General features: G+C 45.7%; 2 protein-coding genes across 9 annotated transcripts in view; both read left to right on the forward strand.

The window, feature by feature from the left end:
• Nucleotides 1-21957, forward strand: part of HOXA3 (homeobox A3) — a 45190-nt gene that overhangs the window by 13485 nt on the left and 9748 nt on the right. The window contains exons 3-6 of one of the 8 annotated variants that reach the window (XM_061996625.1): nt 6527-6893; nt 7071-7135; nt 12788-13000; nt 16622-16700. The gene's annotated coding sequence lies outside the window, so the exon portion shown is untranslated. Of the gene's footprint in view, nt 1-4333; nt 7136-12787; nt 13001-14559; nt 14702-16621; nt 16701-20447; nt 20701-21957 lie in introns of those variants that run through there. The other 7 variants (XM_061996626.1, XM_061996627.1, XM_061996628.1 and 4 more) reach the window with 7 other exon arrangements.
• On the forward strand, nt 9019-11339 carry HOXA4 (homeobox A4). Its single transcript, XM_061996634.1, has 2 exons — nt 9019-9661; nt 10164-11339. Exons 1-2 carry the CDS (start codon nt 9073-9075, stop codon nt 10490-10492), a joined length of 918 nt encoding a protein of 305 aa, XP_061852618.1. The 5' UTR covers nt 9019-9072; the 3' UTR covers nt 10493-11339.

Below are 21957 nucleotides of genomic sequence, written 5' to 3' on the forward strand. Positions count from 1 at the left end.
ATTGTAAATATCCACTAGATCTGCTCTCCCCCTGTCTGCTTGATACTGCTGGCTGCCATTGTGGGGTAGGCCCCAGCTGCGTGTTTACTTCAACATTCTTTTTATTTAAGTGGAATGTTCTCACTAGAGTGTGATTACTCAGCAATAAACTTTATGGCCGGATTTAACTTTAGTCTTTGAATTTCCAGGACCTGAATGAAAGAGTGAAAGGAACTCTGTCTTTCTTTGGGTAGCATTAAGGCCTGATCCTTACCCTCAGAGCTGTTACTTAGGCAGATTTTAGGGAGGGTGCAGACCGCCTGGTTGAGAGCTGGGAAGAAATTTGAGACTTGCCTCCAAAGTACCTATATCTCTACCTATCTATCTATTTCCAAACCAGCTGTGAATATCTCTTTCTCTGCTCAGGTTTGGAGTAGCAGGGATTCAGAGGATCGCCTTGTTTTCCTTAATGTGTCATAAAGTCAGTTTTGCAAAAGAACAGGATGGTTTGACATGAGCTGGGAAATGAGCTTTGTTTTCTTTTACTGCTGCTATCCTATTCAAATGTTGAAGTTTAGGCTGTATCTGTTACTGTAAGAAAAACATGAGAGAAAGGCACAAGGGTACAGGAGTGTAAGATTGTTGTGTACCTCTGCAAGGTCTGCATATTGCTGACTGATTCCTATTTTTCCCCATTTGCCTTTACCGATAAAGAAATGGTAGTATATAAGGTTGTCTCAGCTCGAAGTTCTCACGGTTTTACAAATATTAAATACTTCGAGTCAGTGCACTGTGTAAGGTTAAGCGAAGTCTGAAGCCTTTGTGTCTGTGTATCCTTCCTATGAAACCTAAACAAACATGCATATACTTTATATTTTAAAATACTAAAGGCTTTAAAAGTACACATCCAAATACGTATTTGAAAGTCATTTCTGTAATAAACAGCTGAAAATTTTATAGTATACTTGCTGTCACATTTTCGTCAATAGGAATACCGGAGAGTTATATATGATAGGGGTGTATTATATTATACTATACGCCATAAAAATTTATAGTTTGAGACAAAAGCATGAAAACCCTTTAAAAGTTTGGGCTTCATTTCTTCATACGGATCCTTTTCCATGAAAATCCTTTGCTTGTAAACGGGAATGATACTAGACACAAACCATTCACGATTACTCACTATTCAACAGCACTGCGTTATTTGAATTATCTGGTGAAATGTACAAACACACACGCATATCCCTTCAACTAATATTTTAGGAACCTGGATACTATCGCGAATTGTCATTTTTCATTCTCTGGAGTTAAAAGATTTGCTACTACATATTTTCACGTTTTTGCATGTGGCTTCTGGAACACATTCCATGTAAAGCACTGTACGGGGATTTAGGGACCACGGGAAAGAAAAATATCCCTAAAACCTATAAGCATACAAACTCACCCTTACTGCACGAAACTCTTTATCAACAAAAGAAAGTTAGCTAGAAGTGACAACTTCTCCATATTTCTGGCCCTGGCCTGTCCTAAGTAGCACAGTTGAAGCCTTTTAAATCCAGAAACGGATTAAGATTTTCTAAACCGCTTTGAAATTTTAAATGCAAACAACCTCAGACTCTACCAAAATATTCCCAGGTCCTAATTGTTTTCCTAGGGAAAATGTCATGGCGAATAATCGCTGGGAATCGGGAGACAGGTCTTATCTGGTCACGTTATTTTTTTCTGCTGTGTTTGGGGGATTAATGCGAGCGAGTTTGTTTTACTTCAGGCATGGCAAGTGGCGTTCTGTGCATTGAAATGTAGTTTACCTAATCCTTTGAAAGAAATACTTGAGTGTAGTGTGTCACATCTGAGCGTAAGGCCAATTAAAAGCTAGTCAACTCTCTTAATGTGTGCAACCACTGACTTTGCAAGGAATAACTTTCTCTAAACCAGAAGTATAACAGTCCAATGGAAAATCGTCCGTAAATTACAGCTCTACAGTCTTGTCTAAGCCCTGCAAATGCCCTAATTGCAGAACATTACAGGGAAATTATTATTCTGCCATTTCCTTACATTTAATAAGTGTGTATCTGTAGAAGGGTGACAATAAAGGGGTTTGCAATCTGCTCCACAGGAAATTGAATGGAACAGATCATGAGGGGCGGATCAAGAGGTTTCGATTTCAAACCCTGGATACTGAAGCAATGACTTTTCCCTCCCCGCAAATACAGATTTAAACGCAGACACAAGTAAATCTCCTGACCGAGTTAAGACGTCGCTCTGCTGTCTGTTTCTCTTTCCTGCCCTTAAAATCTCCCCGGTTCATTGTTAGAGTTGCTAGTCAGAGAGTAAAAGCACAGCTTCCAAAGTCGCCTGGCCATCTTAAAAAATATTATCCCTTTCGAATGAAAGCATCCTTTCTAACGTCTCTCTGGAAGGCAAATACTCATGGACCATCACAGTCACATGTTCCTATAGCTGCACGCACAAGCAGTATCAAATCTGACATGGAGAGCGTGTAAAATTTGCAAGGATTTCGCCTTATAGCATGCATAAAGAATATTTCCTATATCCCCTCCCCCTCCCCCCAAAAAGTCTTTTCAATAATAATATTTGCTATGAAGGTTATTGGGTAATTATTGCAATTTTGTGGAACAGTCCTTGCTTGAGGTGAAGTCTGTCTCTGGATAACAAATGGCAGCCCGTGCAGTTCACTGCCAGGTTAAGTAAATGCAGAAAAGATAAATCTGCACACCCTAGGAATCACCAGCAGAGCTCGCTTTAGACCAAGTTCACAGTCAACTCGTTTGCCTAGACAACGCTTCGCAAACAATTAGACTTGTTTCTTTATGCTTAAATCAAGGAGAAATGTCTAAGATCCTTGCAGCAGAGAGCTGCAGCTTTTCCCCCAACGCTTCTCGCTACGTTCCTTCCAATCTCACGCCCAGAACTTACCCAGCATTTCACCTGCAATTGTAACCATATAGCGCCTTTGAGTAACAGGCTTCCCTCCAACGCTGCTGAAAGGCTGTGCAAACTGAGCTAACAGCACTTTACAAAGCTGCGAGATTAAAAAAAAAAAACAAAAAAACCAAAAAAAAAGGAGCAATAATCGAAAATTCAAAAGAATCCGATTTCTCAACAGCAAGAAGAAGGAAAATGAAAAAAAAAAGCCGTTAGAACGCAGGGGGAAACGGCAGAACTATTGAAACAAACAGTGCGAGTCTCTTACTCCTAAAAGAAGCTGCATAGCTTTTGTATATCTTTGTGGTTAAGGGCGTTACAACTGCAGGTCAAAAAGTTGAGGGTCAAAAGTTTACATTTTGCACCACTCTTAGTCATTCGCCCAGACAGAGTTTGATGTCAATGTTATAGCCGAGATCTTGACTATCAGCACAAAAGATAAAATAGCTTTGAGTTACGTGTGTATCTCAGTATGGACTCCAGGTGAACCCTTCTGGCTGAATGACCTCAATTACCGAGGAAAGGATAGAAAATTCCTCTTTTCAAGACTAATACACGTTGTATTTCATCTTGAATTATCGGCCACATTTGTGTCTGAATATCTCGGGTTCGACTGCGACAGGTAAACACGCGTGTTACCCCCACAGCAGCCACTGATGCTGTGTGCTCCGAGAATCAGGTAGCAGAATGCTTCACCCTTGTTTATTATATAATAACATGCTTTAAGAGGTTTAATGTTAAGCCTTCTCACTTTGCAAAATGGCAGGAAGATAAGATAGGAGCGAAGCTATTAACGCCTATATCGATCCTAGCTGCCTCTTTGGTTTTGCTCTCATTTCTGCAACGACTGCTAAACTGTGGTTAAACAGGACATGCTAGAGATAATGCGGGTTATATCTCTGTTCCTAAGGAGCTCGTTTAAAATCCGGAGCGGTGGGATCGTGTTGTATTACCGATGGAAAATGCTACGCGAGAAACCGGAGCCCTGCGCGGCTCCGTGTTGAGGGTTACCACAGCCTCCTGGGGTTACCCGGGGCAGAAATTCCCGTCGAAACAGAGGGTTGATTTCCCTCCCTCTGTTCTCCCACTCCCTAATAAAAAGTTTAGTACCATTTCTTTATGCAGAAGGTTATCCCCATATTGTTAGGGAGGTTTTTTTCTGTTCCTGGTGCCACCTCGATGTTGAAGTTCTAGCCCCTCGGTTAGGTGTGTTCGCAGGGAGAACTGGCCAATACTGCACACGGAATTTCACTTTGGGGGAGATGACTGCAAACCGGTTCCGGCCTGAACTGAGAAGGGCGAGGGGTCGATGGAAGAGGGAAAGGTTATTCCCAAATACTCATAAACAGATATGAAAGGGGAGGAGGAGGGGACAGGGCTACGAGGGAGTTCAGGGGAGGAGGCACGTCACCCTTATCCGTGCCTTGCTGCCTTTCCATCCCGAAGGCAGGAGGCTGTGCCGGCCTCTATGTAGCTAGTACGCGTGAATTATTTGCCAGAGTCACAGCTGGATCGTGGCAGGCGAGCGCTATTTCTCGGGAACAAACATGCGAAAGGTTAGATTTCAGATTAGCCAGAGCGATTAATGGAGATTTTGCCCAAAGTACCTGCTGAAGCCTGGAAAGTATGGATATAATGCAAGTGTTTGCTCAGCGCGTAGGCGTTGTTCACAAGTTGCTGCTGTTGCTCACTTGCAGCGAGCCCTTGCATTGCACGTTTGGGGAGTTTGCCCTAGCTGGAGATAGTGTATAACCTTTCACATCTAGAGTATTTATTTGGTGTAAGAGTGACGCCTGATAACAAACTAAAAACCGTAGCCAAATATCTATTTTGTTAGAGAATAGCAGGCGGATTGTTTCCAAGAACAACAATGCGTCTTTGATATAGCCAGAACGAAAGCTGTTACTATAACTGGCTTACTCAATAGTAGGTGACTGAAATCCATTTGCTTCCTCACCAAAACAATTAGTGTCTCAAATTCCATATTTTCGGTCTGGTTTAGAATAAAAACATCGATGACAATATCTTCACAGAAGTTGAAACTGCGACTTTAATAAGTATTGACTCTTCTGAGTTCTTCTTTAAATTATCCCCTAAAAAAACCCCCTAAAAATAAAAAGACAACAACTTGGAGAACAGTTAATAATTTGAGACGGTCTCCTTCTGCCCTTTCACTCCGTACATTCAGCATACTGCTCTCTGGCGTGGAAAGGCTGCTCAAAAGACCATTCATTTCAAATCCGGGCACAAATCACATTTTACGTGTGTTTATTTAACCGCGACAGAAAAGAGCGAGCAAATCCCGCCAACCACCCCGTTGTTAAGAGGAGCTCTGGTACCGGGGAAGTCACCGCTTTACTGGATGCTGAACTTGGGGCAGGGCCGGGAGCATCGCCTCGGCCACGGAGGAGGCAGGAGCAGCCCGGGGGCTGTAGCGTTCTCAGGAACAAAGGAGGGGATACAGTCGATACATTCCATAACGTTTACATTTTCCCGCGATTTTTTCTTAATTTTCCTTTAGAAGTAGTGACCTGGGCGAAGCACCCCGCTATCTAAAAGACACTGTTATAGACCTTTTAGAAAAACTAAGTCCAAGGCCGAGGTGAACTTCAGGTCACCGCGTCTAACAAATATGAAAATGTCGCCTGGTGAAGGGCACGCCTTGTTATTTAACAAAGACTGTCAATGTGTAAGATTAATAAGAAACAAAATGCACACGGTGTCACTTTTCGGTCACTTTGAAACTTGGGACAGCCTCGCATTCAAGAGAGGAAAGCTGAGTCTAAATATATTCAAAATGGTTGAAATAAAATTCAACCCAGTCTGGTAGTGTGATTCCTCCTCCTGCTCTTGATGGAGGATGCCCGAGCACGGTGAAAGGATTATTATTATTATTACTATTACTATTATTATTATTATTATTATTATTTTTACTGTTATAACTATTTTCTCTTTCGGCGTTAACTACGTTTTAGCCGCGCATGCGGAGGGTAGCAAGAGTGTTAGCCTGTTTCACAAGAAAAAAGGGGAACCCCTTTTCCCCCCTCTTCGGGTATGTATGAAGTTGCCTCTTCTTGGTGCATGAAAATTGACTCTCTCCCTCTTAACTTAATTCCAGTGGGGTCACCATCTCCTCCCCTGCCAACCTCGGCCAGGAAGCTCTTGCTCCTTTATTAACTGATTAAAGTCTCCTTTGCCAGTGAAACCAAGCCCTTAGTCCTTATGGAAAAATAAGCGAGCTGGCTTATTTTTTTCCTCTCCTTTTTGTTTCTTTGAGGGCTTAGGATGATGCTACAAGTTTGTTAAAGGGAAGTACCGGGGGAAAAAAAAAGTTTCTGAGATTGTTTATTACAGCCATAAATCTTGCAGTAAAATGTCGAAATGGCCGTGTGCAAGATAACACTTGGTGGTCTTGGCTGGGCTCTTGTTTATGATAACAAAACCACAAAGACATGGAACAGGCCTTTTGGAGGTCCTGCCTCAGTACATCTTCGCAGACTAATACAACCACACGAAAAAAACAGATTTCAGCTGAGCAGCCCAGGTCACCTTGCAAATTTACAGTCGTATACAAAATTGTACCCTTCTTTCTCTCACCCAGCACTGGAATCCTATGGTAGAAAAAGACGCAGTGAAAGATGTATACTTTGAGATCTAATCAAGGTAAATAATAGAAAACAGAGTCCGGCCAGCTCTCCCGGTACAGCGCTGAGCTTACAAACCGAGACGTCGCTTTTCGTTGTATTTTACCGTGGCTTGGGAGTACTGCAGCCCTCTAGTGCTTTGGACACAGTCTCTTGGGACTTATGTTGAGGATCGTGTTTACGATAACCTAGTATAATTCATCTGATGTTGGCCGGCAGGTATTCGTACGTACGTGTCTGCATGTATGCGTGTGCTTCTTCAAGCCGGGAAAACGTGCTCTGCTAGTGCTGGACTTTGGCAAGCGTTTATTTTTTCATAGTCGTGTAGGTGGGATCTTTATTCTTTTACAACATGGGTTGCTGTTGTTTTCGGGGGAGGTGTTGTGGTTTTAAAAATACATATATAAATAAAGCAATCTCCTCTTTCCTGTCAAATGTGTGTTGTTAAATAGTTGCGGCTGCCTGCGTGTGTGTGTATAACGGCATTTCCTCTCTACGCAGAGTAAATAGAGAAACTTATCTATTACCCCAGTTAAAGACCTCCGTAGATGTGCTGTTGGAAATGAGTAAGTAAATGTGTTTTAACTCTCTTTACAAATTAGCCATTCGATAGGAGGAGGAAATGAGTGATTGTTTAGATAAGTACCCCAGTATACCCAAGTGCTGGAAATGTTCTAACATATTACAAGCCGCCTGCAATGTGCGTGCGTGTGTGCGTGTGGACAAAATATAAATCGATACGATATGTGTCTTGTTAGATAGAAAATATATTCAAAGAGAATGTTATTGCGAGTATCTATTATCTATAAAACTTCAAAAGACAATAATCTGAATTTAAGCAACCAGAGTAACTGTTAATGTAATATCTTTAGGAGGGCAAGATCTAAACCGTATCATATTTACGCTTGATATATTAGATGTATTTTCCCATACCAGAAAATGAGATTACCCACTCAACAATTATATTCTCGAAGGGTACGGTAAATATTTCTACGCATTTATATGCTTCCCTGAAACGGAGGAGGGGAAAATATCCGAAAAGTTCGCTTCTAACTCCGAATGTAGCAGACTAGCTGACGTTCAATAAGGGTTTTTTTTTTTTTTCCCATTAGAATAAGACTGTAATTAGTTTAACCATCAAATTTCAATTACCTAAGGTCGGGGCGGTTACCTCTTTTCCCAGTGAGCTGCAAATATCGTTAACAGTCTCAGTTTTAGCAACGCAGAAGTGCCCGAGTGCTCTTTCCCTCCTACGCCAGGGTTTGCCAGTTATTTCTGCGAAGGTAATAACTATTTCTCGTGGAAAAGAAAATTAAGAATTAAACCCACGATTAAGCATATCAAACCGATTCACTTAAATTCATAGTTTGGGAATCACTCCTCAGCGGGGAGAGATGCTCGCAGCGAACCCTGTGATCGCCGGTAGGAAGTATTTTGATACCGTCGTGTCCGCCTTCCCCTCTTTCCCTTCCCCCTCTGTTCCCCGTTATTTTCAGTCTCGCTGTGTCCCTCTCGCCCCGCAAGCCACTCGAGGTCTCTCCTCGGCCTCCCCGCCACTTTCGCACCAGCTTTTGTATCTATTCCTCCAGTTACAATGGCTTGAAGGGTGCAAAGGGGTTAGCCCCGGAGCGGCCGGCCAGCCGACCGGCTGCGGTCCGCAGCGCCGGGTCGCGGGTGGCAGACTCCAGCGGGCTGCCAGTGTCCAGTGCCCGGCATCTGCTGCCTCCCTCTGCCTGCGCGCAGCCCCGACTCCAGGCATTCGGAGAGAAGCTTGTTTAAGAGGATTGTGCAACGCCTTGTGCAATGCCTGCCTCCCTTTGGATCAGACAGTTGGGCTGTGCTCCGCTCCCTCGCCCTGCTTCCTACGCTCTCTCGCGGGGGAACGTCGGAACAAAAAGTGCTGCGGGGAGCGGGAGGGGAGAAAGACTGTCAGAGCCGTACTAGCTTTTTTTTCTCGCTTGACACCGCCACTGCTGGACGCGGCCCGGGCCGGGAACGCTGGTGAGAAGCGGCCGCTGGGCGCGGGCGGCCGGCAGTCCCCAGTGGGGCGCTCCCTTGGCGGGCAGCCGCTGCGCGGGGAGGAGGCGCGGCGGTGGCCTCCCGGAGCGGCCTCCGCGGTGGGTCCGCGGGCGCGGAGCTGCCCCGCGGCCGCTCGCCTTCTTTCCATTTCCTGATCCGGGGTCCGCGGCCCCGCGCGGTAATTGGCGCTGGCGGTCAGGTGGTGATGGGGTGGCGGGGGGTGCGGGTGTGTGTATGTGCGGGGTGTGTTGTGTGTGTTGTAGGCGCTCCAGGGGTGGGAAGAGAGGAAGGGAGGGGAGTGTGGCGGGGAAGGGAGGGGGGGAGGGGGAAGCTGGAGGCCCAAACTTTGGCAACGGCGAGCACTTGACAGCAGCGGGAGGGGGAGAGAAAGGGAGGGGAGGGAGGGGGGGAAGGGGAGGGGCCTCGCAGAGCCCAGAAAAACGACAACGCGAGAAAAATTAGTATTTTTGCACTTCACAAATTAATGACCATGAGTTCGTTTTTGATAAACTCCAACTACATCGAGCCCAAATTCCCTCCCTGCGAGGAGTACACGCAGCACAGCGGCAGCGCCGGCAGCTCCGCCAGCTACCACCCGCACCACCCGCACCCGCACGCCCCGCCGCCGCCGCCGCCGCCGCCACCGCACCTGCACGCCGCGCACCCGGGCCCGGCGCTGCCCGAGTACTTCCCGCGGCCGCGCCGGGAGCCGGGATATCAGGCTCCTGCGGCGCCGCCGGGGCCACCGGGGCCGCCTCCCGAGGCACTCTACCCGGCGCAGGCACCCTCCTACCCCCAGGCGCCCTACAGCTACAGCAGCGCCGGCAGCGCCGCCCCGGGCCCCGAGCAGCCGCCCCCGGGCGCCTCGCCGCCACCGCCCGCCAAGGGCCATCCCGGCCCGCCCCAGCCCCTGCTCCCAGGCCATGCCTTGCAGCGCCGCTGCGAAGCGGCCCCCGCCGCCGGGGCCGGCACCGGGCCAGGCTGCCCGCTGCTGCCCGACAAGAGCCTTCCTGGGCTGAAGGGGAAGGAGCCAGTGGTCTACCCCTGGATGAAGAAGATCCATGTGAGCACGGGTGAGTCGCCCTTGCCGGGGGGAGGTGGGGATGCGCCTGCAGAGGAGGGAAGGGGGGAGGGTATTCCAGGGGCCGGGATGGGTCGTTGCGTGTGTGGCTTTTTTTTTTTTTTCCCTCCTTCTCACTCCGTGTTTCCTAATAAACGAAGGGGAGAAAAAAAAAAGTGAGAAACCTTTTGTATCTGTGGTCCTTTATCAAAAGATTTACGAGACGCCAAACTGTTAGGGCAGTAATTATAGCCCCCATAAATTTAATTGCCCTGCAGTGGCTCTGGGCCATGTGTCTTTGAAGCTTTTCTTCTAACCCAAATGCCCATCACCATTTTTTATTGCTCCTCGATTGTCCCCACTGTCGATAGTCTGTGAAACAATTTTTCTTGCCGTTTATGTATCTTATGAGAACCCGGTGTCAAGTTATCATATAATGATTATGTTCCATCGCCCCCCCCCCCCCCTTTTCTTTCCCCTCCGCGTGTGTGTGTGCCCATGTGTGCACGTTTCAGTCAATCCTAATTACAACGGAGGAGAGCCCAAGAGGTCTCGCACTGCCTACACCAGACAGCAGGTCCTGGAGCTGGAGAAGGAATTCCACTTCAACCGCTACCTGACCAGGAGGCGACGCATCGAGATCGCGCACACTCTCTGCCTCTCCGAGCGCCAGGTCAAGATCTGGTTCCAGAACAGGCGAATGAAGTGGAAGAAAGACCATAAACTGCCTAACACAAAGATGCGCTCCTCAAACCAGTCCACACTGAGCCAGCAGTCCAAAGCACAGACACAGGGCCACCCCCATCCGCTCGATGGGGCTACACCCAACGCAGCCACGCTATAAATACGGTTAATATATATATATATATTTACCTATCTATTGGGGTTTTCCGGCTGCCCCGCGGTGGAGGCTGGCCGCTTGGACCAAACAACTATGTAAAACAAAACAGGAGCAGGAAAGGAAGACGATACGTGCCCTAGAACGGGTTGATGTTTAAACCAAAACTTGGACGATTGTCTACATTGTATATAGATAATGGTTCCATGCCCATCATTTATTTTTTTTTTTTTCCTATTTATGGAAACACTTTCTTGCCCTCGGTGTAATAGAGGGCTGGATGCTGTCACGGACGAATTCTCTGTACCTAAGATGGACTCTATTTTCTTCTCTTTTTTTCCTTTTTCTTTTTTCTTTTTTAGCGAACACTTTAAAAATAAAAGACGGTTAAAACAAAGCAAAGACCTCATGAGACACTTGTGTAAGGCATCGACTTGAAAGGCTCTGTTTCGTGACGTGTTCGTGGATTCCCCTTTACTCGTGTGTGTGTGTGAGGGTGCACACGCACATATGCACACACACTGATATGGGACACGTCCACGGGAGGTTAAAGACTTACGAAAAAATTCCCTTTACTCTATCTAAAGGAAAATGTTCTATGTATCAAAGGTAACTTAACTGGTTTTAAGTGTAGCCCCCGCAGTAGCCGTGATCTATTAGTTTTTCTCCACATTCCCTATCGCATTTATTTAAAGAAATATCGATATAAAGGCTGATAGTGTCTTCATATTTGGCACCGTCTAAGTTGTTTGAGTCCATGTACAATTTGTGGATTTTTGGTGTAATGTAAAACAGTGCCAAATGCTGGTAATAAAGATAATTCTGTATAAAAGAATTAAACGCTTGAAGTGCAAGTCCACTCAGTGCTGTTTCATGCACCTTGTGTGTGGCTGTTGTTGGCACCAGGAGTGGAAAACAATGGTTTCACCTATTGTCTTAACTCGGACTCATCTTGTCAGTAGCATAAAGGGTGCTCTAAGTATAATGAAAAAAAAAAAGACTCCTAATTGCCTGGCTGGGAGGAGAACAGGTCTCCTCGGCTGTATAGGTGAGTGGCGTTCTCTTTAGTGGACCTCTGTCAGAATTACCCCGGCTCCATCGCGGTCAGTATGATCGTTTTCAGCTGAGTTCCACAGAAACTAGGGGTCTATGGGAGCCATAAAGCTCCCACGATGGGTTTTACCGGAGAAGTCACACGTTTCCCATGATAACACACTAAATCTTTAACCAGATGTGATTTATTCGTTCATTTTCACCCGATTCTTTCTCAATTGGCTAGCACTTCTACAGGGGAATTTTAGGGAACCTAAAATTTCTCTACATTGCCTTTTCTGGTTTTGTCTCTTTTTGTTTTCTTCTTAATATTATTTGGAAATGTGTTGAGAACACCTTGGCGGAATCATGAATTTGGGTATAACTCAAGAAGTTAATTTAATCAACGTTGTCAAAACGACAGTGGCAAACGGGGGTTGAGTGGCTCCAGCTCAGACTGCTCATTTCACTGCTCCCAGGCATCTGAGCAGACCAGTCAAAGCAGAGCTACTAACGGTGAGCCTTGCTTAGACTTCCACAGCAGAGAGTAACACTCATCTGGGTAGGAAAAGGCTTGGAAAAGAGCTCAGGTGCTAGTAAATCTTCCAGAGAAGGCCCGGAGGCCGTGGCTTATCTACTTATCCAAATACACCCAAGAGGCATTTTTTTAATCAACACTTCTCTTTGTGTGAGTGAGCCCCTCAGGACTGGGTGCATCATCATCTCTTGGGTGAGGTAGTACCAGGCCCCAAAGCCATGGCCAGTATCCCTGTCTGGCCATGGAGCACAAATCTTCCCTGAGAAAAACACACTGTGCCATTGACAGAGCATGTTCATCTTCAGAGAAGTGATGGGTGAAAATACTCCCTACCAAACACTGCTCACCAGCTCTGACCCAGGAGCAGGCCTGAACATTGTGTTTCTACTCACATAGAACTGCTTACTAAACACCAAATTGCCAGTTGCCTCCTTATAAAGGGAGAAAAATATAGTGGTGAGTGAGGTTACTACTCTCTGCAAGCATGTAACTCTGTTTTGTTTATTGCTTTAGAATCCCTCGATATATTTAGAGCTAAAACTAGCACAACTGAGCAAAAATCCATCTGAAATGTACTAACTGGCAATGCAGGATTTCTTTAGTGTGCAGTCTATGTGTATAAACCTGGTTTGCTCTCATTGTAAAGAGAAATGAAATCACGCTGCAAATAGCAATTTTAGCGAGAATCATTAATCACCTCCTACAATAAATACTTCTTTGTAATTCAACAGTGGTTCTGAAAGGCATTCTCTTGGAAAAGTCTGTGAAGACGCAGAGGATTTTCCTGGAAAAAAAAAAAAAACAAACCAAAAAACCAACCAAAAAAAGTGGTCATATGTAAAGACACAGCAGCTTGGCTGTCTGCTAAAAAAAATGTACACTCACTTGCTGGAGATTGAACCGCGGACTGCAAAATACCCCATGGCAGATTATCGTCGTTTAAGGTAATTTTTGCTCTTTCCCTCCTTTGCCCCCTCCGCCCCCCGCTGGTACTGGCAGCGGGCCGCTGCTGCCGGGCGGGCCAGGAGCCCTCTGCTCCCCGTCCCATACCGCCCGTCTTTACAATAACTTCGAAAATTACATCGTTCAGTTTAAATTCTCGCATTGTACTCCCTTTGCTAAGGCAACCGGGAGTTCACCGAGAGGACAAATTTTCTATCCCATTAATTGTTTTTTTTAGAGGAGTAGACTGACCCTTCAAACCCTTGACCTTTAAAGACAGTATTCTTTTTAATCCAGCACTTGGACCTATATGTCTCTTCACCCCCTCCCGCCCTGCCGGTGCCTCTCCCACATGGATCCAGGACACAAAGTCCAGCGCGGCCCAAAACGCTGGAAGTGTAAGTTTGTCGATGTTTCAAAGACCGAAACACCCCGGAGCCAATTCGCTGGCCTCAAGGGATACCGAGCCGTTAACCCCGGCCCCCACCTCCCCTCCATCCGCCAAGAAAACCACTCCTTTGCCAAGATCCCCCTCGCTTCTTCTGCAAGGTCTCGCTATAACTGGTGTTTTATTACATGTGGATCTCAGCTGTGACAAGCACCTTGTGGTATTTAGTAGCTGGAGAATTACCCAGTTCTGGGACTTTCTTTTTTTGTTGGCTTTTTTCTTTCTTTCTTTCAGGGTACTTGCCGCCCCGTGGCCTTCTTGCCCGGTGTTTGTAAACAAGGAAGGGATGGGGGGAGCCCTCACGCAGGCAGAGATCTTGACAGGCTTGCCATGAAAGTCCAGCCCCCCTGGATCCCCCCCCCGGCATCGTGCAAGGGCCCGATCCAGGGAGCTCGTGGTCCCGCCCGCTGTTCCCACAGCTCCGCCGGAGGCAGCCAGGCGGCGCGGCCCTCCAGAGGCCAGGGCTCCTCCCGGGGCCGGAACCCACCGGTCCGGCCGGGCCGCGGAGGGGTAGGACTCTTCCGGGGGTCGCCCGGGGCTATTCCCCAGGGCGCGGCGCGGGAGCCTAAGCCCAGCCCACGCGGGTCCCAGTGGAGTCGGGGCTCCCTGAGTGGGCAGGAAAAGCTCCGCAGCCTCCTCCTCGGGCCCCGGGCAGTCCTCTTGACTCCACCCGGGCTCGAGGACTGGCAGTGCTGACCCGCGGAAGGCAGGCCTTGGGATGCCTCCCCTGATGCCGCCCGTCCCCCTGCCAGCGGAACTCAGAGACACCCTCCCCGTCACCCCTCCTCGCTACAGACAATGAGGGTCTAGGTTCAACTAGCTAATTTGGGAGGGGTTGTGGGGTGCGAAGCTGCCCCATCTCGCTGTACAGAGCGGGACAGCTTCATGTTATTAATGCCCCAGGGCTCTACCTAGAAACTGAGGAGCTGTCAAAGCCAGCAGAGATTAGGGGACCCAAGTACGAGGATCCCTGCACTCGCAGATAAAGGTGTTGCGTCTGTTCTGGGGGAGATATTGAAATTTTAATCTTTAGTGTCACGTGACTCATTAAATAATTAATGCAGATAGTCAGGAATGGATCTGTGACCGTCAGTCCTCACTAGGAGTGATTCTCTCAGAAGTGAAACTCAACTCCTTATTACTGGAGTTTGTTTTTCTTTTCTTCCTTTTTTTCTTTTTTCTTTTTTTTTTAAATCCCACCTGGTTTATCTTGAAAGATTCTAAACTTCTTAAGCAAGCAGTAGGGTCTGTGTTGGTAAGTAGGTAGTGTGTATTTCTAGCTTGATGACTTTAATTGTTTGTGCTTGCTTTGTCTGCTGAGCGTTTGCTTAACAAGTTTAATATTTAGAAATGTTAAATCTTTGTTTTAGCTGCCTTGTGGTCACATTACAGCTTTTGGTGATTAAGTGTTACTGAGGCAAACACATTTGATAATGTTCTAATTCACACCGTGGAAGGCTGGGTGCCACAGTGCAGGAGGACCTGCTTTGTTCAATTTTCCTGGCGTTAATAAATCATCGTCTTCTAATGCAGGGCCAAAAAAGCGATGGAAAGGCAGCTAGCATTGTAAAGGAAAAGTCATGGGCGAATTTCTCTATGACTCATTAGTCTGAACGATTTATGTACGAACCTTAAGTGCCGCAATGAATATTAGAGTTTGGGCTAACAACAAATTAACAAAAAAATGTCATAGCGTCGGTAAAGTGCTTTATTACTACTTAGCAACTTTCAAGAAGCAGCACAGTTTAAGGGACTGTGGCAGTGTAAAATATGCTGGCGTGACTTAATAGCTCAAAAATAAATAACAGAAAGTCACTGGCACCATTTTCAGGTACACGCTCCATATTTAACACGAGTGGAGCGACGCAGTCACGAGACGCTTGATCGATGGTTATTGCCGTTTGTAACATAACTATTGATTTGGGATCAAAACGGCTAAGATAGGAGTTTGAACCTAAAATGCCAGGGAGTTCCCCTTGCGTTGGAGCTGAGGGGAGCGAAAAGCAGAGCTGAGAATAACCCCGGGCAGCCTCTCCCGCCCTCTGCCATCGCAGACTGAACTTTCCATTTTCTTTTGTGTTTGCCAGTAGATCTTAACAGTCAGCGCTCTCAAATTTATGAGACGGCAATAAACAGCTTAGTAGGCTATTATTGCATGATTTTATGTAGACTACAGTTCAACATGAAATTTAAAATTATTAGCGTAATTATGGAACTACTAAATTAGCAAAGCAAAGTCTGCTCGAAAAGTTCTCCCAAGACAGACTTAATATTTCCAAGGCTCAGATGATACCCTTCCGCAAGAACTGTGTTATTTAATTATTAGCATTTACATTTGCTGACAATTTTAAGATGTGTTAGATGACTTTTATTAGCCAGAATGAATACGGGGGGTACGTTATTATATCTGACAAATTCATGTGTAAACGTGATTCAGTAAGTGCCATGCGAATAATCTGACTATTGCCTTCTTGGATTATGCAATAGTCTTTATTTTAGGAGAAGCCGTTCATAATTTTTCCTTCCTTAAAGACTTTCAGTGTGGATTTTTTTTTTTTTTTTTTTAAAGAAGAGGGGAATAAAGGGGTTTGGGGCCCAATCCCGCCCCAGAGAGGTCAAATTATTAGTCTCCTATTTCTCTCTGGTGTCAGGATCGGGCCCGGGCTGATCGTTTGAATAAAAGCCCAACCACAATACTCCCTGCATTTAAACTGGAACACTTTCCGCGTTTTATTCAACAGAGATGAACACAACGGCTTGTGTTTAATGTCTGTTCTTGATTAAATGATCCTAAACAAAGGTTTCCCAGAGGAAAATAAAGCAGACATTCATGTAACAAGAGTTTGGAATGACAATATTTCCAAACACTTGGAGACAGAAAGCATAGCTGTCTACGGGAAGGGGAAAAAAAAAAAAAAAAGAAGAAGAAGAGGGGAAAAAAAAGCGCTCAAATCAAAACCAACCCACAACTGCACGCTTTTATTGCTCAGCTCCCCGTGCTCTTTCCCCGGGTGGGAGCCCACGCTCCGCGCCGAGAGCCCGTGCCCGCTCCATCCCTGCTCACCCTGCTCTGGGGCTCTCCTAGAGCACCCGGGAAGTCATATCTTGCCTATGAAGGAGGACTATACCTCCCCCTGCCCTCCTCAGTAAGGCACTGTTTGTTGCTTGTTTACAGGGAGCCCCGAAACAAACCCACTCGGCCGAGGAGGTGGGAGCGGGGAGCCCTTCAGCCCGGCGCTGCGCAGCTGGAGGAGGTAAGAGGTCGCCGGCCGCTGCTTTTGCGCCGCTGGCAGCCGTAAGAAAGCCATTTGCCTAGTACCTGCATGCAGAACCAGCCTGCTGGAATGAGATTTTGTTGTTGTCGCTTGTTTTGATAAATATTTAACCTGGCTGGATTATTTTTTTGCCTGGATTGCCTCTATTCATCTTTCGTGGGTAGTGAGTGCGCGTGTCTGGGCAGACAAAGAAGTGTATGCGACCTGAGTGATTGCCATCCTTATAAAGGCATTGGGGACAGGAAGGATGCAAAGTCACTTGAAGAGCGAAAGAGCCTGAGAATTTCTTTGTCCATTCTTAGCCCCTTCCCAAAGCAAAGGCGTAAAGGCGAGGGAGAATGGGTTGGGGCCATTTCGGTGGGGAATGGCTTATCTCGGCGTGTCTGTTTGCCTCCTCCTCGAGTTGTTCCGCAACCAGTCCTGCAAACGTGGAGTTCAAGAAGGGGGGTGATGGGGTGTTTTAGAAAACCTGCTTTTTTTGGCTGAATGCATGAACCAGAGAGGATCGGGAATAAGTTTCGGGTGTTTGTGTGTCCTGGCCTGCTTTGCACTGGGCTAAGGTGGGTATTTGGTGGCTCAGTATTGTTGGAGCCCTTGATGTGCTTGGTCCTTTGGCAGGAGAAATGTAATGCTTTTCATAGAGACCATTTTCTTATGCCGGCCGCTGAGGGGGGAGGATTACATAGAATTAGCTCAAATTCCTGCTAGATTTACCTGCTTATTTTTAACGCTGATGTACAATTAGTATATTTTACTACCTTTTAAAAGCGGCCATAAATTACAGGACTACAAGGGCTCTTTGTGTTGGCTTAATGGGCTGCTTAAATCTTAACTACAAAAAGGCACTGCAAATGTCTCTTCACGCTTGTGTTCGAAAATTAAAAGCGAAAATACGGTAGGAAGAAACCTTTCTCCAGTGGCATCTACCAACAGCAGTGCACGCAGAGATATTTGGGATTCCTAAACGGACCCAGCATTGGCAGACTCAGCTGACTCTGAGCAGAACTTCTCTCGTAAGGGCACAGTCGATAGCTTTTTATCTGCCTGGAAATGATCAAAGACCAGCTTTATCTCTATCAGAAGCAGAGATGTAGGTAAACAGCTTTGCGTCCCAGCAGATTTCAAAGCTTTCGAGGAAGAGAGGAAACAAATACTCACATCGTACAGAGATTCCTATTTCGTCTTTCCATGGGAGTGACAGGCTTACCTCTTAACAACTGGCATAAAAGTTAACTTGGAAGACAGTACAAATTCTAATTGTAATTCTATTGAAGCTAAATTTAAATAAGGTTAATGCTAAGAGTGGCTATTAGTACCAGAGCTAGCACAAAAGGTCTCTCTCAATTAAGGCATGGTGTGGACTCAGATCTGTTTGCTGTTACCGAGCCTGGAATTTCAGCTGAGCTCGAAGCCATGTGTATAAAGCACAGAAAAATCAGTAGCAGATCTACTGATAAACACCACATTTTTCTTCTGGAAACTGTATTTCAGTTCTCCAAATTACGAAGGTAATAAACCACAGTGTTGAATGTCCAGGAGCAGGAGTAAAGCAATATATGGGGTGGTGGGGAAAATGTGGCATGTGTGACTCGGGAGATCAATTCAATTTATATTTGAAAACTCGTAATCACGATAGCAGAGCGAAGAAAGCTGCCTCTAAAATCGGCAGAAGATAATAACTTTCATCTATGACACAGGACAGCATAAAGTTAGGCAGATTCCCCCTCATCTTTTCCCAAAGCACACCCCGTGGAAGGTATTCACACGTCAAGAAGTTACTTTTCTAAAGAATTAATTAGTTTCCACACTACATACACTAAGTTAATTGTTAAACAGTAGTTTTAGCATTAACTCGACCATTAATACTAATAAAGATGTTCATAGAAAACAGGTTTTTGAAGCCAATAGTCATAGCTAGCGTTAAGGCATTTAAGCTGACTTATGATTGTGATTTATTGCTTTTGAAGTTTCTATTTGCTCAGGACTGTAACTTCTAAAGCCATCTTTCTGCTTTTGACGCAAAGCAGTCGATAACTTTTTACAACAGCCCCCCGAAAGACTCGCTCTGCTTTTTCCAACAGCTGCTCCTTTCCCCATTAATTTCAGTTTCATTGAGGCAGAAGAACTTCTCGGTGTGTTTCTTTGATGGGATCTAAACGCACTGGATTTGAAAGAACCGTGAATCTATCTCGAGTAAATATCAACCTCAGTTTGAGTAAGAGGGCTATGGAGTTACCAGTGGTGCTGATAGTTAGAGACCTAGGCATGCCGTGTGTGGCTAATGCTCTCTGTTCTTCAAAGGTAAATGGATTTTATTCTAGTTCTTGGTGAGATATAATATGTATATACCCTGCTGCTATCTTAGTCACTTCCCTGTGAAAAATTGCCAATTCCTCCTCTTCTGTAATGTCACGCTGACTTTGTTGTCATGTCTTCTACTATACACTACTACTGATGGGTTTGAATTCCAGTGGCTCACTTTCACAAGCCAAGCGAGTGTATACATAAGGCTTGCCCATAACAATAAAAATCACTTTCAAAAAGAAAATTTCTACTATTCTGTTCAATGAAGTGCAGGTGAAACATTAAGAGGGGACGTGAAAAATAGCTGGAAGTTTTATTCGAACTCATGGAGATGGTGGAAAGATTTGACCAGGGGTATATACGTACATCATCATGCAAAATGGTGAAGTCACAGAACTGGAACAGAGACACTGCAAAATGTGGACTATCTGATTTTCTTTGATTCCTTGTAGAAAAGTTCTGTGACTTGAGGGGTTTGTTTAGCTTATTGTGTCAGTAGCACAAGTTAAACAACGTTGCATTGAAGATGTGGTGTGTTCACACACAGGTGAAGCTGCCTGGCTTGGGGGCCGCATACAACTTTGCTCTTTTTTTTTTTTTTTCCCTGATTTTTTTCCCCCTTTAGTCAGAGAGCTCCCCCTCACCATTTTTTTTTTTTTTTAATCGTTAGAAACCTATAATTTTGTGCATCACTCAAACTAGCTGTATAGGAAATGCGTAAGCACAGGTTTAACAGCAAGGTCCCAAAAGGTTTTGCAAAATTCCGAGCCACAACAGTGAAAGAAGATGTATTCTTCATATTGTGTTACAAGGACAAAAATCAACTAACTTCTTAGAAGAGACCCTCTTTTGCCTTTGTCAGGTAATTATAGGTCTTTTTAGTTTCTACAGGAGCCCTGATGTAGTGTGTGGGAGTTGAGCAAGCCCTGTACAATGGCAGGGTAGAGGCAGCTGAGGGTGGGGGGAAAGCGTCCCATTTAGAAGGGGGTGGAAATAATGGTGTTAAGATCTGGGCTTTCTTCGGGGGTTGCAGAGGACATGCGACGTGGAACAGAGCGTCGGGCCTGGGGAGTAAACGCCAGTTAATTAGGCAGTATCAACGTGCAGCGTAATCCCGTATTATAAGATTTCCTCTTACCTTCCAATGGGCTTTGTGTAAAGAAGTATTGGTGTGGGAGGAAAAAGAATCAAACCAATCTCTCCCCCCTCAGCCATCTGCATCTTTTGGATTCCCCCCCCTCCCCCTTAAAACTCTTCTTTAACATGTCGGGTTAAAGCTTTAAAAAGCAAAGGCTCGCGCTAAGAAACCGTGTTCCTTCAGTGATTCCCTATTTCAAATAAAAGGATTTAAGTTGACGTATGACCACGTGAGCACATAATACAGCGCATTATTGTGGCATTTGGAGTGGAGACCCGGTCTGGCTCCATCTGCGATTACGCTTTTCCAGTTTCTGTTGAGAGCAACCACTGCTTTCTATTATTTTTTTTTTCTCCTCCTGCCCCCATCACCGTCCTCTCAAGAGCTGGCCATTTCGCTGGCAGCTTTCGTTCCTTATGGAAAGGTTATTGTCGAGCCGAGAGGACGAAATGCTTCGCTAGAAAGGATGGATTTTATTTTAAGGTATTTCCGTTGATTGTTCATTTATGTGGTGAGTTATTGCTGTTCGAGGCAAAGGTCAGTAGCAGAGGCTGGGGTGAGTGCGGGTGTGTGTGCGGGTGTGTGCGCACCCGGAGCCAGGCTGCTTCCCCCTTTGTTTCAATTTGCTGCGGTAAATATTCAACTCTCCCCTAGCAGCGAGCAGAGCAGAGAGAGTTTGATTCTTTATTTATTTTTCTCCATAGAGATCCCACGCTGCTGTTGATGGCCAGCTGCCTCAGCTCCAGCCTCTCGATTGCCATCTTATCATTATTTATGATCGGCTAGAGATGTGAAACCTCTTTACAGTCGTGTTTGGCTTTTTTCTCCTTCATTTTATTTTATTATTTTATTGTATTTGTGCGTTTGAGGGTTTATTTATTTATATATTTGGAGAAGTCCGATAAAATGATACGGGGAGGGAGAGGAGGGATATTCCTCGGTCGGGGTCGTGCTCGAGTGTGCAGCAGCGGCGGTGGATGTTGTTTTATGGGTGTTTGTTCGGCCGCTGCCGCTCCGTAAATCGATGAGTATGTGATCGCGCTGCCATTTTATTTATGATGTTTTAGCAGTACTTTGTTTACTGTGCGCAGAGGGCTGCATGGGCGCTCGGCTCTGTGGCCAAGCTTCGCTTTCCCAAATGAGGCAAGGGGCTCCTCTATTTCTCCGCAGTGAGAAGACGCTGAACCAAGAGCCAGACATGGCTTCTAACAATAAATCAGCCTTGGAAATGCGGGTCGTTTGGGTTTTTTTCTTGTCTCTGAATGGGGGTCTAGAAAGTGAGAATAAAAAGAGGAGGAATGGAAATTATCTTCCAGGAGAACATACAGTGGTCTTAAATTCATATCCGTACCGTCTTTTACATAAATATAGATATAGGTGTGAATATTTATTTGCATATACTTATAAATACGTGTGCATAGCAAGTTATAAAGAATGTACTTTAAGTGATGAAAATGACAGATCACTTGGCTACCCAAGGAAGACAAAATGCCATATAAAGCGAGATTTCCCCGGGATGTCCCAGCTTTGGGAAAGGTCGGGGCGCTGAGCCTCACTTTTTCCAGTCCACTTTGTACCTCTTGCCTTGTTCCTGCTCTACCATTTTGTGCCCAGCTACTGGATGCTTGTAGTTACTCATCTTCTAAGAGGTCAGACAGAGAGGAGGAGAGTAGGAAAAATGAATGGTCATAAAAACTCCGCCGAAGACATCAAGAAAAAGGTTGTTTCCGCTCAGAGCTATTCGCAGCCGTTCTGCAGAAACCTGCAGGACGGAGGTGTTTGGGCTGGTTTCTT

This window comes from Colius striatus, chromosome 5, assembly GCF_028858725.1.
Source record: "Colius striatus isolate bColStr4 chromosome 5, bColStr4.1.hap1, whole genome shotgun sequence".
NCBI classification, from domain to species: Eukaryota; Metazoa; Chordata; class Aves; order Coliiformes; family Coliidae; genus Colius; species Colius striatus.